This window comes from Artibeus jamaicensis, unplaced genomic scaffold, assembly GCF_021234435.1.
Source record: "Artibeus jamaicensis isolate MK-2021 breed Jamaican fruit bat unplaced genomic scaffold, CSHL_Jam_final contig_464, whole genome shotgun sequence".
Lineage (NCBI taxonomy): Eukaryota > Metazoa > Chordata > Mammalia > Chiroptera > Phyllostomidae > Artibeus > Artibeus jamaicensis.
The window spans coordinates 14,138,099-14,156,091 of NW_026521842.1; the positions used below are offsets into that span (position 1 = coordinate 14,138,099).

Genomic DNA, 17,993 nt, shown 5'->3' on the forward strand with positions numbered 1-17,993 from the left:
CGGGGGCGGGGGCTGGGGGGAGGGGCCGGGCCGGGAGAAGCCAAAAGAGTTGGACTGGGGCAGCCCCTCAGGCTTCAAGCGCAGGAAGGAAGTGAGGTAACTCCAGGAACTGCCAACTCTTAGGGCCAGAGGCTAATGACAGGTGGGTGGGTGGGGGCGGATCTCTCTCAGGAAAGGGGCTTACAGCTGTCAGGAGGGAGGGGCCCAGGCTTTGGAAGGAAGGAAAATGCTGACTTCACAGTAGAAATGAAGGCAAGTCATTGCCTTCACAGGCTGATAAGGCAAGTCAGCGGAATTCGCAGGCACCTGGAATGAAGTGGCTGAAAGCAACATCCCCTAAAAAACCAAACAGGTCAGGACAAGGATGTCTGGGTATTGAGGAGGTTTTAAACTTAGTCCAGGTTATCTGCTCAAACTGATGGTCCCAGCAGCACTGAAACTTCCAGAATGATGTAGCAGCCAAGACCCTGGTCTAGCAAGCTTCTTAAGCCACTCAGTGTCTAGCTTTTAGTGTCTTATGAGGCCAGTACCAGTGGAGGGAGCAGAAGGCCACAGCAAATAAATGAGAACCCCACACCCCCACCCTGTGAGCCTTGGGTCCTACTTTCCTTCCGTCCACTGGAAATTCTGGGAGGAAGCAGGGCACTGAACTCGGGGGTCCACCACCTCAGACGAGGCCCCCTGCAGACTCCCTCCCGACTGGGGTGCTGGGGCTTAGTGCCATTCTGAAAGTGCCAAGGTGGCCACACGTGAGCAGTTTCTCCTCCCAGGGGCTCATGCAGGCCCACAGCAGGTGGAGTTTCCGCACCTGTTTGGGCCCTGCAGTGGTTCACTGGGTCCCCTGGGGCTGCCCGTGGGGCACCAGGGACCTGGTCCTAGTGCCCTGGGCTGCTGGGCCGTCCCTGGCCTGCGGGCTCCTGAGCAGACTGCTCACCAGTCAGAAACACCTGGTCTTCCACCGCCCCCCCCCCTCACTAGTTCCTACTTATCTTTCATGGCTCAGCTTAAACAGCTTCTCTTTCCAGAAGCTCCCCCGGACCCCTCTGTTGGGGCTGGGCCTCCCCCACCCCATCTGCTCCCTAGAGCATCGCCATGCTGCGACCTCGCTGCCTGTGGACTCCGGGGAGGGCAGGCTGCCAGTGGGCACGGGGGCAGGTCTGCCCAACGACAAATGGTGTTTCCTGGCCCTCCCTGGGCCAGCACGGCAGCAGCCCCTCCTAGAGGGGCTGGGGGACACTCTTAGCTGTCCTCGCAGGGGAGGGGCTGAGCCCTTGCTGCGGGCAGTTCCATTCTGAGCGACCACTGACTCGTGCCTGGACTGACAGCTGTGGCCTAATTTCCAGGGCTGTACCCAGGCTCCTTGTTGTTACCCACTGGTGTTTCTCGTTGCTGCTGTGGGGGGTGGGGTGGTGTGGACCAGGGGAAGAGGTGGGCACCCTGGAGCCGGAGGAGGCCGGCTGCCCGGAGGGGAATGTGCAGAGAGGGAAAGGATGGGGAGGAGGAGGGCCAAATGGATTTGTAAAAAATAATTTAAAAAGGAAAAAACCCCAAATCCCATCCCCTGGATGTTCTCAGTAAGCATTTTCAACAAGGTCACAAATGCACTGGCTCCATGGATTTTTTTGGCTCCGAACCCCATCTCAGGCAGCCTTTCAAAGCCAGTTCTTGGCGGGGCTTCAGCGGAGCCTGAGGAGAGGGAAACTGGGGCGCGTCTGTGCCGAGACACTGGGGCCCAGAGCACCGCCCTCCCACGGCCGGACCTGGGCTCCCCACCCCCACTTCCTCCAGAGCATGGATCACAACACTGGGGCGCACATTTCTTAGTCACCTGTCACCTGTCTGCCTGTGTCACTAGACTGCCACCTTGGTGAAGGCAGGGACTGGCTTTCAGCCCCGTGTGTGCCCAGGGCTGGCAAGGGGCCTGCTTGCTGCCGGTGCACCAGGAGAGTCACGCACGGACCCTGTGGGGACTGAGTCTTTCCTCCATGATGCTCCTGTCCCTCCCAGGGGCTGTTTGTGGACTGTGGCAATGGGGCCTGGGCCTGCCTAGCCCAGCTCCCTGCACAAAGGCAGCACGTGGTAAATATTTACTGGAAAAATCAGAGCCTCCGTTTCCACCTTGTAAGAGACTCTCCTGGTCCCCCTTCAATCACAGCCCAGGGCTCTGAGCGGTGCTGCGTCTAACCTCCAACTCCATACCCAACGACACAGCAGACAGCTCCGAGTCTCTGGCAAGGTGCGGGGTTGCAAACGGAAGGAAGCCACAGGGAAGGGACCAGGTGGAGGCCTAACTCCTCGGATGACGCCCCACGCCCCACCTGTCTCCCTGCTGGTCTCTGGGAAGGTCTGGGGTCACTCTCCCAGCTCCACGCCTCCCCTGCCCTCCTTGGTGGGAGGATGGAGGATCTGACTGCTGGGAGAGGGGAGCGGCTGGTGCGCCCTCAGTGGGGCCTGCCTCACACCGCCTTCAGTCAACATCTGAACAGAGACCATGAAGAAGACACCGGCTGGTCTTCCTCCCAGAACCTTGGTTTCCCATCAAGTACCCCTCAGCCTACGTCTGTGGGTGAATGCACGGCCCTGTCCTGGACGATCGGGGCATGGTGGTCTCTGGCCAGAGTGACGGTCCACTGAGCCTCCAGCCCAGCACGGTTACCAGGTGCCAGACTCTTCCCAGCACATTTTTGTTATATCATTTAATCCTCCTGAGGACGAGCAGGCACTCGTGATGATCACTGTCTCTTCATTTCTCACGTAAGGAAACTGCTTGGGCCAGCAGCCACGTGGCGGCCCCGTGGCCACTGCTCAGCTCCGCCTTCCCTTTATCCCCGGACAACACCCTTTTGCTCTGGAGAGATGTTGCTCCCCACCCCACATGGGCTTCACCTGGGGCTGCTGGGACCCTGCGTGAGCCAATCGGAGCTTCCCCAGCACACAACCTGCAGGGACGTGATGGCCACATGACGCGGTGGCCATGTCTCTGCCACTGGAAGAAACCAAAACAACAAGGCTGACCTCAAACAAGGGTCAAGAAGAGAGACGGCGCCACAGAGAAACACTGAGTTCCGGGATCTTGTTGCCCTTGGCCTTGGTTTGGTTACACAGGCCAGGCCTTGACTTGCTCATTTTGGTGCCTCTGACCTGGGTCCCTGCCACTTGCCACCCAAAGCATGCTGACCAATGCCATTAGATTACCGGTTCCCAGCTCCGGGTTACACACCACTGCTGGCCTGGCTGTGCCCATGCCCTTGGGATTCAGTTAAGGGGGGGAGGGTAGCTGGGAATCTTTGTGTCTACAAAGCATTAGCAGCCTGAACTAGCTGACCTCGGAGATGCTGCCCAGAGCTGAGAAATAATGATACCAGGACTTCCGCCAAGATGGAGGCATAGGTGGATAAGCCATGCCTTCTCACACAACCAAGTTTTTAGACAACTAAATATTAGCAACAGAAAACACAGCCAGAACACAGAAAATTGAACTTTTTGGAAGTCTGTTAACAACAAATTCTTTAGCCTGACCGGTAAGGGGCGAAACCAGCAGCTGGTGAAGCGGGGTTGCACAGGAAAACTCGGTCAGACGGACTCAGGTGCGCGGAATCCAGGTGCAGGGCTGGACCTGGTGGGCAACTCAGCAAGCAACCACGGAGAAACAGCGAGGGAGCAGGGCTGCGGGTTGACTGTGGTCGCGCATTGGCGCGCGGATAGACAAGCGAGGGAGTGGGCGATTGGACCGGGACCCAGCTGGTCCCCGCCGCAGCAAGTGGCAGGGAGGGCGCCGCCATTTCCCTGCTCTGACCCCACCTCCACATACAGCGTCATAACCCAGCGACTCTGAGTGGCCCGGCCCAGGTGAACCACCTAAGGCACTGCTCCTCCGCACCCAGCTGTGAGAAGCGGCAGAGGGGGCCGCCATTTCCCCGCTCTGGCCACGCCCCCACATACAGCGTCACAACCCAGCGACCTGGGAATCCAAGGCGCCGCTTCTCACACTTAAAGGGCCCGAACAGACCAAGAATGGCGCAGGAGGATCTCAGAGCCCCAGAGCCAATAAATCTAAGCAATGAAGAAATAGCAAAACTCACAGACGCACAGTTTAAAACACTGGTGATCAGGATCCTCACAGAACTGGTTGATTATACCGACAAATTAGACAAATATATGAAGGCGAAACTAATTGAAATGAATGGAATTGCACAGGAAACCAATAGTAATGAAAAGGAAACTGGGACTCAAATCAATGGAGTGGACCAGAAGAAAGCAAATAATGGCCAAACAAAAAAGAGTGAAGAAGCAAGAATTCAAAGAAATGAGGAGAGTCTTAGGAACCTCCAGGACATCTTTAAATGCTCCAACATCCGAATTATAGGGGTACCAGAAGGGGGAAAGGCACAGCCACCAGTGGAAAACTTATTTGAACAAATAATAAAAGAGAGCTTCCTCGTTCTGGCAAAGGAAATAGACTTCCAGGAAATCCAGGAAGCTCAGAGAGTCCCAAAGAAGTTGGACCCAAGAAGAAACACACCAAGGCACATCATCATTACATTAGCCAAGATTCAAATGAAGGAGAGAATCCTAGAAGCAGCAAGAGCTAAGGGGACAGTCACCTACAAAGGAGTCCCCATCAGACTGTCAGCAGATTTCTCAAAAGAGACCTTACAGGCAAGAAGGGGCTGGAAAGAGGTATTCCAAGTCATGAAATCCAAAGACCTACAACCAAGATTGCTCTATCCAGCAAAACTTTCATTTAGAATGGAAGGACAGATAAGGTGCTTCTCAGATAAGATCAAATTCAAGGAGTTCATCATCCTGAAACCCTTATTATATGAAATGTTAAAGGGACTTATCTAAGAAAAAGAAGTTAAAGAAACATGAACAGTGAAAGGACAACAAACTCACAGTTAGTAACAACCACACCTAAAACAAAAGCAAACTAAGGACAGCTAGATCAGGAGTGGAAACATAGAAATGAAGATCTCAAGGAGGGTTAGCAACAGGAGAGTGGGAGGAGGAGAAGGGAGGAGAAGGTACAGAAAATAAGTAGCATAGACAGTAGATAGAAAATAGATGGGGGGGCAAGAATAGTATGAGAAATATAGAATCTAAAGAACTTGAGACACGTGTTCCTGAACTAAAGGGGAGGAATGGTGGGGGAGGGGTGTGCAGGGTGGAGGAGAATGAAGGGGGGGAATAGAACAAATGTAATGGCATAATCAATAAAAAAATTTAAAAAAAAAAGAAATAATGACACCAGGTTTTAGGTGGGTTACACTCTGTGTCCAGCTCACTGGAAATGCTTATCAAATACCAGCGAGAATCGGGCAGTTTTAAGGTTAGTTCTCATGAGCTCCTAACCCCCTCAAAAAGCACCATTAGACATAAAAAATGCTAATGGTACAGAAAAACCGATCACCTGGGCTACGTTAAAAACAAAAAAAACTTCTCGTCATCAGAAGATACCATTAAGGGAGCAATCGAGACGAAGATAATTATAGTATATACATCTGAGAAAGACTGGAGTCCAGAATACATGAAGAACTCCCACAAATAAATGAGAAAAACATTGAAAACCCAATGGGAAATGACTTGAACAGGTTCACCTCCAAGGAGGATATCCAAAAGGCCAATCAGCAGTGAGAAGTTCTTCATGTCATTAGTCTTCACAGAAATGCAAACTGAAGCCACGGGGTGAAACTGGCACACACCTACCAAAAGGGCTAAAATCAGAGTCTGGTGATGTCGTGGGCGGGTGAGGACATGAGCAGCTGGGCTCAGACACCCTGATGGGGGCAGAAACTGGCACGGCCCCTTCGGACGGTGTCTACTAAAGCTAAACCAACGCCTGGTCTCAGGTCCAGTGATTCTTAGGTCTACAGCTAAGAGAAATACATGTTCACCAAAGGACGCGTGAAAGGACGTTCACGGCAGCATCATTCACAGTAGTGCCAAACTGAAAACAACCCCAATGCCCGTTAGCAGCAGAACGGGCGAATGAGTCGTGGTGTCTTCAGACAGTGGAATCCTCTGCAGAGAAGTGAACTACTGCTACATCTGGCACAAAAGAATCTCACAAACATGAGGCGGGTCGGAAGAAACCAGACTCTGTAAAAGAGCACTAACCGTATGAGTCCATTTATGTAAAGTTCAAAACCTGGTAAAATGAACCTAGAAGTCGGGACAGTGGCTACTTTGGGGAGGAGACGTGAAAGTGGCCTCCGAGAGCTCGTTATGCGGGTGTGCAGACCTTCAGTGGTTACTGAGCTGCAGTACACCTATGGTTTGTATACTTTCAGATAGTACGCTCTTCAGTAAAAATTTCATTAAAAAAGGCCTGACAGGCACTGAGGCGGGTGGGCAGCAAGGCCACTGCCGCCACCTTGCCCTGATCGGGAAGAGGAAAGGGGACTGCTCTGGGCCACGGAAGCAGTGTCACGTGGTTAGCAAAGGGGGGGGGGGTGCTTTACTGAAGAGATGCCAAATCGGCAGAAAACAAGTCCGAACTTCTGAGGACCCAGCAGAGATGCTGAGACGTGTTCTTCTCTGAAGAAACACGAAGCACTGGGGGTCCTAGGTCTGCGAGACGGTTCCTCCTCCAGCCAGGGAAGGACTGGCTACACAGACGGTGGGACTGGGGCAGAGCGCAGGGCCCACCCGGGGCCACGAGTCCACTGGCGACAAGGCTGAGGGTGAAGGGGAGCTGTGAGCGCCACTGTGGGGCTAAAGAGGACACTCCCTGGGCGGGCAAAGAGGAGGCGCGGATGGCCCCAAGTGCTGGAAACTGGTCAAATGTGACAGCTGGGGCGGGGCATGTGACTGCAGCACCTGCGGGGGCTGAGGCACGCAGTGCCCTTTCTGAAGAAATGAAGAAAGAGGTGGAAAACCCAGTGCTCAGGAAAGCAGCTTCTGAGGGGGGAGGCTCAGAACAGCCCGGAGACTCGAGGGGGGACTAGGGGGAAACTCGAGATGACCCTGGAGCGCACCCGAAACCCACCTCCGCTCAGCTTCAGACAGAGGCCAATGTGCACTGACAGGAGTGACCCATAAACCAGAAGGAAAAGCAAAGGATCTGGGAGGAGGGAGGGGGTGAGACACATCCTCTTGAACACGAGACAAAATGGAGATTTAGACCAAGAAAGGCATTCACCATCCAAGTGCCAGGCAGTTCCAACAAGATTATGTCATCTAAATAGAGAGCGGAAGTAGGCCAGGGTAATGAACAGGCAGGAGCCCAGAGGGCCGGGGCCTCGGAGAACAGGGAAGGACACTTGGGTTTACTCAGCATGTCGCCTCTGCCTGAGAGGTGGCTGCCGGCAGGCAGGAGGAGAGTTGGGAGAGGAGGAGGAGGGAGCTGTCATGTCGGGGCAGGTCCCGTGGAAACTTTCTGAGATGGGCAACCCTGGGTGAAAGGGAGATGGCACGAGAGATGCACAGCTTCTCTCCAATGAGGGCTGAGGAAAAGCAAGCAAAGTGCAGTCTGCAGACAGGGCCGTTTTCCTGAGTGGTCTCCATCACCAGCCTGGAAGACAACCACGGTCCTCCGCTCTGGGTCTCCGGATGGCAGGCAACACAGCTCCCCCTGGAGCCGCATGTCCCAGCCCTGGGGTCACATGCAGCCACGACCTGGAGGGGGGGGCAGATGCTCTGCTGCTTAAAGGGGCATTAGAACATACGATGACAACAGCAATAGACCCAAAGCTCTCCTGGGAGCTGAAGCTGCAAACTTAAAGTCCCATCATCCGCTTCGGATCTCGAGGGACTTTGGCTGGTGCCAGGGCTGTCCCAGGCTGGGTCCTCCACAGCGCAACCCCGTCTGCGCTCAGAGATGGGAACTGTCCTGTGTGGAGGGGGCAGCTGGGCTGGACAGCCTTTCACACACTGCATGCGTGAGAGAAACCCTCTGTGTATTTTTCTGAAGGCAGAGAGAGAGAGAGAGAGAGAGAGAGAGAGAGAGAGAGAGAGAGAGAGAGAGAGAGAGAGAGAGAGATCTTTGCGGCTACCTGCTAAAAGAAAGGACTTGTGCAGAGAACACGGGGGCCCCGAAGGGGTGCCTGAGGACACCTAGGTGGAAGTGACACTGGATGGAAGCGCTTCCCGAGGAACACATCCTACCAGGGATGAACAGGACACACTGTCATTGCCGCTCTGGAAGGAGTGTAAGAGCACTTTTTAAACTAAGGACACCTCTTTGTCCTGGCTCAGATGCAGCCCTATCCCAAGGACCCAGGAGGAAGGAAATGACTTCTGGGAGCCAATTCCAAACCTGCCGCTGTCTGGTTAACATTCGACAGACAATTCGGTTCCCATTAGCTGTTTGCTAATCAACTGAGCTGTCTAACTTACTGAGGTCCAAACTGTCAGCTTCCTGGCCTCCTCAGGTAAAGTATAAAGGGGTCCAGGGGACTGCAGGTTCCATCTAGAAACAACCCCTCAAACTTCAGAAAGAAATTCATTATCAAGTTCTCAGCCCCTGGCAACGGCTCCTGACAATGCCTGCCCACCCCCCGCCCCCAACACCCCCCCAAGCCTTGATGCTGCCTGAATCACCAGCTGGGGAGCTGATGCTTCTCAGATGGGGAGACGACACATTTTAATCAGAGGCTGGCACGGCCCAGCAGGTACCAGCCCCTGTAATGAGGAATCCAAAAGGCAAGCCTGTGCAGCGAGCGGCACGGCACGGTTCCCAGGTCCTCGCCCCCGCCAGGAGGGCTCCAGGTCCCTGGGGCCAAGAGCTGGCTCTGTGGGAGGAGGGCTGCTTGGGTCACATGCCCCCCAACCCCAAGCTCACCTCTGACCTCTAGCCTTCCACAAGCCTGCTCAGAGTGAGTAGACCCTTGAAACGGGGGGGCACTTCCCTCTAAAGCTCCCCAGAATTCCAGAGCTCACTGTGCAGGGTTCCCTCTGACTAGCACTTCCTCCCCCATCCCCCGCCCTTTAAACCTAATTAATCCCAGCCCAGCCTACCAAGGCTCAACACATGTTTCCATTTTCCAGAAGAAAACACATCACTTCTCCAGGGAAGGCCTGTGTGTATGACATGGGCTCTACAGGGACAGTGTGGGGACTGCTTAGAGGAGGCGGGGCAAAGCCACTGGCTTGTCCCCCCTTCCCTGTCACCCTGGGGTCGCAGATGGTTCTGTGAGGTGCTAGGATTAGGAGACGACGGAAACAGAGAGGGCTGGGCTCTCAGCACTTTGCCCTTCACAAGGACATTGTCTGAGGGCAGGGCTCTTCTCCAGCGTGTCAGACCCTGCCTGCCGGTCACATTTCCTCACCACTGTCCCCAGTGACCAGATCGGAGGCAAGAGCTGGGTGCACAAAGTAGCTTCTGCCGCACCCCCTTTCCGGCCCTGCGCCTCAACAAAAGCACCCAGCCCTGGCCCAGGGAGGCGGCTGAGAATGGCTGTGGAGAGCTCCAGGAGAGTGACCCAGGGAGCTGGGCAGACGAACTTAAAGACGGCAAGAAGAGAAGCGTCTCCTGAGAGGGACCCCCCAGCTCTGTTCCACGTCCTGTCTGCCTCTCAGCGGGGGAAGAGCAAATGACTCAACTAGTAACGGGTCAAAACCTGCCTGCATTCTGGGTGGGTGGATCACAGGCTCTCCCAGCAGAGAGACCGAGGTCGGTGCGTGTTTGTCACAGTAATTTATTTTTATTCTGAGCGAATGAGTGCAATCCATTAAAGGGGCAAGAGGAAGAGACCCGAGTGGGACCTCTGAAGCCCTCTGCCGCAAGCCTGGGGCAAAGCATGCTTTTCTCAAATGCTACTGAGCCAGAGATCTGGGTCTTGCCACTTTACTCTGATTCATCTTCTATTAGCTTCGGCAGGATGGGCTTTTGGGGGCCTGGCCAATGCCCCTGGGGCTGGTACGGGCACTTCCAAAGTCAGACAGGGGAAAGGAATGTACACAAGATCAATGAGCCTAGAGGGCCAAGCGGCTGCGGAGAGCGAGGAGTCAGGCCGATCCGCTGGTGGGGGCTGCCCCAGCCACAGGGCCATTTAGCCCCAGCCGAGGGCTGGGCTTCCAGGCCAGCGGGCAAGGATAGCAAAGCGGGATTTCCCAATCTCAGCATGAAAGAGAGCTTCTTCTCTTGAGGCCCTCCCCCAGCCCCCGCAATTAAAAACAAGTCCAGTTTCCAGTGGCTTCCTCGGCCTTGGCTCCCCTGCCCCACCACCCACCTCAGCGGCCAATCAATTCCCTACTCCGCCCGCCCCAACACAGGGCTCTCATGCAAACCCTGGGGAGGGGAGTGGCGTGGGGAGGCCAGGGTCTCGGGGAAGTGGCCTCACAACTGCCCCCCCATCTCTCACTGGGGCCCCAGCCTCTTCTTAGGGGAGGGTGTCTGGGACCTAGTCCACCATCAGCTGGTCTGGTTGGAGCCTCAGTCGCTTGTTAAAAAGAAAGCATTCTCTGGCCAGCCCTTTTTGCAAGGCGGCAGAGAGGAAGAGGAGGGGGAAAAGCTCAGCTGATTAAGGCAAAGGATGGCTGGCCCGAGGGCTGTCTTGGCCGGCAGCATGGGGCGCCCTCAGGCCCGCTCCCCTCCCAGCACAGAAGCAGGCCTTGTAAAGATCCCAGCTGTTGGGTTACACTGGAGTTCATATCACAGTTTATCAAAGAGGCTGCATTTTCTCTCTCCTCGCCTTTTCTACCGAGTATCAGTGGACCAGTTCATGGGAAGACAAGGCCCGCACTTGTCCTGCCTGCATTGGCGCGGAGGGTGGGAAGAAGCTGGAAGAGGGAGACCAGTGCACACGAACACCCGCCCTGGGCAGAGCTGTGGTAGTGGGCCCCAGCCGGGTGCTGCTGGGTGCCCCGGGTGCTGGGGCAGCCGGCCTGGCACACCAGAGCCAGCTGTCGGCACAGAAGGTCAGTTGTTTCACTCTCTCGAGTCCGGTTTCCCATCCGCACAGCCCGCTGCGAGAGGCCGAGGCCACATCACGAGACGGAACCGCAGCTCCCCTTTGCTAAGCTGTGCCGAAAGCTGTGACATGAAGTTGTGTGTAACCCTCTCTGCGAACGGCAGGCAGCACGATCGTCTTTGTCTTACAGGCAAAGCAGAACAGGCTTGGAAACAGGTCACACGGTTAACAACGGGAAGACCCGGGATTCGAACCCCGGCCTGCGCCCCTTGAGAAGCTCCCCTCTGAATCCTGCCCCGAGGGCCTTGGGAGGCCCGTCTGCCATTCGCCCGTGGAGTTCTGCGGAGGGGGCACGGGTGTGGGCAGGTCTGGGGGCGCCTGGCACCGGCCCCTCCTCAGCCGCCCCTAACCCTGCTGTCTTCCCTCTAGGTGTGGGCCTGCGAGCAGGTCCCGGCAAGTCCGGCTGAGATGGCGTTTTGAGTCCTCGAACTCAACACGCGTCTGCGCTGCTACGCCCACCAGATAACAAGGCGTGGGGGTCCACAGAGGACTGCCCAACCCAGCCAGGGGCCTGGCTGGAGTTCGGGGCCCACGCCCACTCCCACCCCCTACGGACGCGCAGCCTGGGAAAGCTGTGGGGGAGAGGAAACGCTCCGGGTCCTGAGGGAAGTCAGGCAGCCTCCTCTGTGCCAAGACCCCCCCAGATGTCTGTCTTCAAGGACTCCAGATGCCTTTGTCCTAGAGACGGCGGCCGAGCTAAACACACTACACTGCAGACACTGTTTGCCAGAAGAGTTCCTTTCCTTTTTTCCTCAATGGTCAGTCCTGAGGGTTGAGAGGAGCAGCTTACAGTTTGCAGAACACCTGGAGGGCTAAATCATTTACTGTGATTCCTACCGAGCCTGTGGCTGCATCTCAGCTGTCCCACTCGCTGTTACTGTGCCCCTCCCTAGAGCCCTCAGCAGAAGCAAGGAAATGAAATGAGAAGCAGGCAGGCCTGCCGACACTCCTGGGGGCTCATCCCCAGCCAGCTCCGCTGAAGAGCCCCTGAGCATGAAAAGGAGGAGGAAAGCACATTTTCAAGGCCACCCCCACATCTGACACTGCACTTGGAGCACCGTGATGGCCCGGACCGTGACCCGGGCTGGCCAGCCATGGCTGGGCACGCTGAATTTATAGGCAGTTGGTCCACAGAACTGGTGTGGCCCACAGGATGCAGGGCCAGGTGGCTGTCGGCTTTAACACGTACTGACAGGTGCTGGTGCTGCTCAGAGTGATGACAGGCTGGACAAATGAAGCAAAGGACTAAGGGGGACAACATGTGCGAGGGCCCGGCCACAGCTTCCTTGTCCCGGCCCTGGCTCCCTGTGTGAGTGCCAGGGCTGGGAGACTCCGGAGCTGTGTGGGGCGGGAGTGAGGCTGGGTGAGAGGCCGTGAGGTCCTAGTGTGGCCCACGAGGGATGTGAGCCCCGGAACAGCGAGCTCTCGCCATGCTGGACGTGCTGAGCCCCCAGTGGACCAGGAGGGAGGAGCTCCTGAGAAGTGGGGCCCCACGTGGTCTTGGTTCTCAGCTGTACAACACCTCTCAAGGCACCTGACCCGGCACGGAAGGGATCAGGGGGTAGCTATGGAATCAGCAGAGTGCGGGGCTCTGCAGCCCAGCTCCAACCAGCACGGGCGGGTCCATGGCTTCCTCTCGTCTCCCTTCTGTAAAAGGAGGGTTCTCATTACCCTGAAAGCCTGGGAGATGCTGCGAAGCACGCGAAGCGGCAGTGCCCTGCAGCCTGGCAACGGGGATGCTGGGGCGGCAGGGCCCGCGCTGCCGCACTGCTGCCTGGAGCCGTCTGGGGGTGCTCAGTCCCCTGTGCGCCCTCTCCCTGCACTCTGACAGGGCACGTGAGGCTGGGAGACGGTGGTGGAAGAACCACGACAGCCCAGTTCTCCAGGGAGGAAATGGGCTACGACGGCCTCTTTCAAAGGCCTCTCTCCCCTCTGGTGCCTGAAAGTCTTCGAGGGCTGACACCTCTGCAATGTGGAAAACCACATCCAGTTAACTGTCACTCATGTGGGACAGCCTGTCATTCTCCTGGTGGGGGATCTCTGTACCACATCTAACCCTAACTCCGATCCCCAACTGTCCAACTTGATGCAATGAAAACTGCAAGTCTTCCTTCTGGCCAAGGAGGATAAGAAGCCACTTTGTCCCTCTTAACTTTGGTTCTCAGTCAGGGCGATTTTGCTCCAAAGGGACACTTAGAAATGTTCGAAGCCACTTTTGAGTGTCCCAACTGGATGGGTGGGGTACTCCTGGCACCGAGTGGGCAGGGGTCAGGGAAGCTGCTCAACACCCCACCCTGCACAGGACCCCCCGCCGCAGAGAACGACCCGATCCCCAACGCCAAAGTGTGGTGACACCCTGCCACCTCCACAGGACACTCTGGGTAGTCCAGACCGTCACAAGCCCCTTCCTCCTGGCGGGCAGAAACTTTGGGTCCTGCTATTTGTCCTTTTGGTGAGGCAAGCCTGTTTCCTCCTTTGACTCAATCCTTTTGCCCGGTCTCCATGTCCCTCAACTCCCAGCTCGGCCCTAGAGCCGGGGCCCAGTGGCTCCCTCCCTTGTGCCCCCAAGAAGCCCTGTTGGGGACCCGTCTCCCTTCACTGCCTCTTGCCACGCTTCTCCTTCCTCTGCTTCTTCTCATTGCCTCCTGGGCCCTTTTTCTCAGCCTCCTCTCCCGGCTCCTCCCTCTTTCCCCAACCGCTGTTATACACTGGAGCTCCTAAGGGCTCGGCTGACGCTCTTTCCCTTCCCTTCCTCTCTGCCCACTTACTACTGACTGTTCTTACTCCCTAAGAATAAAAATTCCACAAGTGCACCATCCATAATAGTACCTTGCAGAGAATCAGTATTCAGCCAATGTCTGTTGAATAAATGAATGAGTGAATGAATGACTACGGCATCAATTTCCAGATTTGTATCTCAGGCCTAGGTCCCTCTTTTGAGAGACAGGTATAATAAACTGCTTCTTCAACATCAGTCTTTCGATGTCCCCAAAGCAATTTAAACTCAAATATGGGCCCTCTTCCCTCCCTGCTCCTCCTCCAGGGCTCCCATTCCAGGGATGGCCACCCCCGCCCACCCCACTGTCACCCCAGAGTCCTGCGTGTCACTCCCAACTCTCCCTCCCCTCATTCCCTCAGGCAATCAATCACCAATCGATTATACTTCCTATGAATTCTTGGATCCCGCTGTTTCTTTCCACCCCAGCGGCTGCACCCCCGGCAGCTGTCTCTCACTTTGGACAACGGCCCCCCAGACGTCCATCTGCCCCTCTACCTGTTCCCTCCAAGCAGCACGATGCTCTTTAAAGAGAGAAGTCTGGTCACACCATTTTCCTGCTCAAGCCCTTTCAGGGGCTCCCCGTGACCTCTTAGGTCAGGTCCCCTATCCTCAGTGTGGCCCACAGGCTGAGCTGAGCCCCCCTGCCTCATGCCTTCTGGTTCTCAGTAAAGTGGACTCTCCGTGCTTCTCCTGCCTGGGAACCTCATAAAGGCTGGACGCACTGCTGGGAACCCTCCTCCAACTCCCTGACCCCGCCACGAGCCTCAGAGGCCTCCGTGACTCCGGGGACCACACCAGTCTGGCCTGCTCCCCAGGTACTTGGACGGCTGTAAGAGCCCTTGTCACCCAGAGGTTCTGATCTCACCGACTGGGGGAGGGCCAGCCGTCAATTCTTTTTTAAGCCTTCCTGGGGCCCTGACACACAGCCAGAGCTGTGAACCACCGCCACTCGGCCTTTTCTGGAGGAGTCTTCCACCTGGCTTTGTTGAGGAGCCTGGAAAAATCTGTGTCCCATCTAGATTTTATTGGTCCAAAGGTCACTCTTTCCATAACCCTGGCCATGACACTGGTGATGACAGTTTCAGAGGCGCCAAGCAACAGGGGCTGGGGCCCAGGCACCACCTAGGACTAGGCTCCCAGGACTCCAGCATCTGTTCCGCCAAAGCCGCTGCTGCCAGCCACCCGGCCGAACCCTGTGCTGGCAGTGGGTGCCGAGTGCAGCATCGGTCCACCTGCCAACTGGCTTATCTACTGCCCCTGCCCCACCAAGTCTCCGACAAGGGCATTCAATGAGACGATAGCTGACCTCAAGGAAAACTTTGTCTCACAAGCAAAAAACGAATTCTTTTGTTTGAAAATGGTGACCTTGACTTGCCTCATGTCAATAGCACCAGCAACCCAGCGTGAAGGGGAGAACCCCCTTCGTAAACACAAATGTCAAGAAAAGAAGACTAGTGACATGCAGGGAAAAGCAGCTGACCGGACACCCCTCACGGCGGCTGTGGCAGGGGGAGGAAGCACGCTGACACTAACCTGATGATGAAGGCGCCTCTGACCTCCAGGAGCTTCCGTTCACTGCTGAACCTCTTGAGAAGGTTGATCATGAACTTGTAAAAGTAGGAGTTCATGGTAGGAGTGGAAGGAGAACACTCCAAGCCTTTGGTACCTGTAGAGAAAGGGACAGAGCTGGGATTTATTCTGACTGTATGTCCACAGGGTGATGAGATCCCTCCCCCCCTCGGATGTAAACAATTGCAAAGGTCAAAAAGGCAGCGTGTGTGTGGGGGTCTATGTGTAACAGTGAGGGAAAATCTTCAATCGGGGTCACAGCTGACAGCAAAAAAGCAAGGACTACACAAGTATGTACAAGCAAACGCAACTCTGCTCACTGCAATACACACACTTGCCTGCCCATCCCCCCAGCCAACCCCTGACCACTTAGGGAACTGGCCTACATGTAAGATCCTCTGCTAGGTGCTATGTAGTTTTTATTTCATTTATTAATCTATTTTTACCAAACTTATTGGGATAACACTGGTTAATGAGACTGTTTCGAGTGTACGTTTCTATGGTACATGATCTGTATGATTATATCGTTACCTCAATAAATATGCGTGGCCTTTGTTTGGCCAGTAGACAAATGACAAGTCAAACAGAAAAAATGGAGAAAGACAGGCCCGCAATCTCGAAGGTCAACAAAAGCCACTGTCCTTTCCCACTGCCACTTAAGAAAAAGTAAATTATGTCTACACCCACTGCATTAAAGACAGCACACGCTGGCAAACGGGTACCAGTGTTTCAATCTGCACCCCATGTTTTGAAATCATTCTTCCTCATCTTCAGGCCAGGATGCTCTTTTAGAGTTGTGTTCTGAAGACTTTCAAAGCCCAGCGTTGGCTTTAGAACCAACCAGAAGCACACCGGAGGTCTCCCTCTGATGAGTTCCGGATGAAGACACATGGAGGGCCAGATGCAGCACCCCCCCCCCCCCCCCCCGGCCATGGGCCCCTCTGCGAGGCATGCAGCACAGAGGCCGGGGCAGCGGCAGGGCTGAAGGAATGCGTGGGTAGTCCTGGTGTGCATCCGCACACCTTCTTTCCCTTCTAACACAGGCTGACCTCAACGGCATCAACAGTACTGCTGGAAAGAGGTGCTGTCAGTGGAGGTAGGAATCCTCACTCCACCTGCCCGAGACATTAACAGCATTAAAAAGAAAACAGCCTAATTGCGATATAATTGACATACCACAAAGTTCTAAGGTGTACGATTCCGTGGTTTTCAGTATAGTCATAGTTGTGCATCTGTCACCACTAATTCCAGAACACTGTCATCACCCCCTAAAAGAAACCCACACCCAATAGCCACACTGTCTGTTACCCCTGCACCAGCCCCTGGCCACCGTTCGTCCACCGTTCGTCCACTGTTCCCGTGGGCGTGCCTGTTCTGGGCATCTCACATAAACGGGACCCTTCAATTTGCAGCTCCTTGGCATATTTTCAAAGTTCATCCATGCTGTAGTTATCAGTCTGTATTTGCTTTTATGGTTGAATAGTATTCCACTATATGGACGTACCATGGTTATCTATTCATCATTTGGTGGTTTCTATTTTTGGGTTATTAAGACTAATGCTGCTACAAATATTCATACATAAGGTTTTATGTGAACATGTTTTTATCTCTTTTGATTATACAGCCAGGAGAGGAATTTCTGGGTCATACAGTCACCCTCTAAACTTCCAAGGAGCGGCTAGCCGGTCTTCCACAGTGGCAGCACTGTTTTATCTTCCCACCAGCCCCGTACAGGAGTTCCAACTTCTTCATACCCTTGTCAGCATTTGTTATTATCTCTCCTTGACTGTAGCCCTCCAAGTGGACAGGAAGCGGCATCTCATAGTGGGTTCAATTTGCATTTCCCCAATGATTAGTGATGTGCTTACTGGCCATGTATGTCTTCTCTGCAGAAATCTCTGTTCGAATCCACTATTTTTAAGCTGGGTTATCTTTCCCTGTTGATTTGTAAGAGTTCTTTATATATCAGATACAGGTCTCTTACCAATTTGCAAGATACATAATTTGTAAGTACTGTCTCCAATTCTGTGGGTTGTCTTTTCACATTCTTGAGGTGTCCTTTGAAGCACAAATTCTTAAATTTTGATCAACTCCAATTTATCTATTTCTTCCTTTGGTTGCTTGTGCTTTTGGTGTCATATCTAAGAAACTGTTACCTAATCCAAGGTCAGAAAGATTTATGATATGGTTTCTTATAAGAATTTGTCATTTTTTTAAAGCTCTTATGTTTATATCTCTGGTCCATTCAAAATTTTGGTATATGGTGTGAAGGATTCCAAATTAATGTTTTTGCATGTGAATGGAGATACAGTTGTCCTATTATTTTTAGAAATGTTTGTAGCCAATTTTTTACATTTTCAGCTTTACTGAAATGTAACTGACATATAATACTGTGTAAGTTTACTGTGAACCTGTTGATTTGATACATTATATATCACAAAATGCTTAAACCACAGCATTAGCTAATACCTCCATCACCTCACATAATTACCGTTCTTTTTTGTGGTGAGAACATTTATGATCTACTCCCAGTGACTTTCAAGTACATAATAGAGTATTATTAACTCTAACCACCATGTTGTAGGTGGATGCCCAGAAGTTCTTCCACTTCTTACTAGAAGTCTGGACCTCAGGGAGGACATGGGAGGAAGCAGAGTGGCGGACAGGAGCATCTGGGACCACCACGTTCCAGGCTGGTCCCCTCTCTGGCTCAGTCGAGACTTCCTCCTCAG

General features: G+C 54.2%; 1 protein-coding gene across 3 annotated transcripts in view; it reads right to left on the bottom strand.

Moving 5' to 3' along the window:
• The window catches only part of VAC14 (VAC14 component of PIKFYVE complex), a 94,005-nt gene that overhangs the window by 20,942 nt on the left and 55,070 nt on the right, over positions 1-17,993 (bottom strand). For all 3 annotated transcript variants that reach the window (XM_037154163.2, XM_037154164.2, XM_037154165.2), the window contains exon 14: positions 15,226-15,358. In XM_037154163.2, the coding sequence (XP_037010058.2) occupies positions 15,226-15,358 (133 nt within the window). The remainder of the gene's footprint in view (positions 1-15,225; positions 15,359-17,993) is intronic.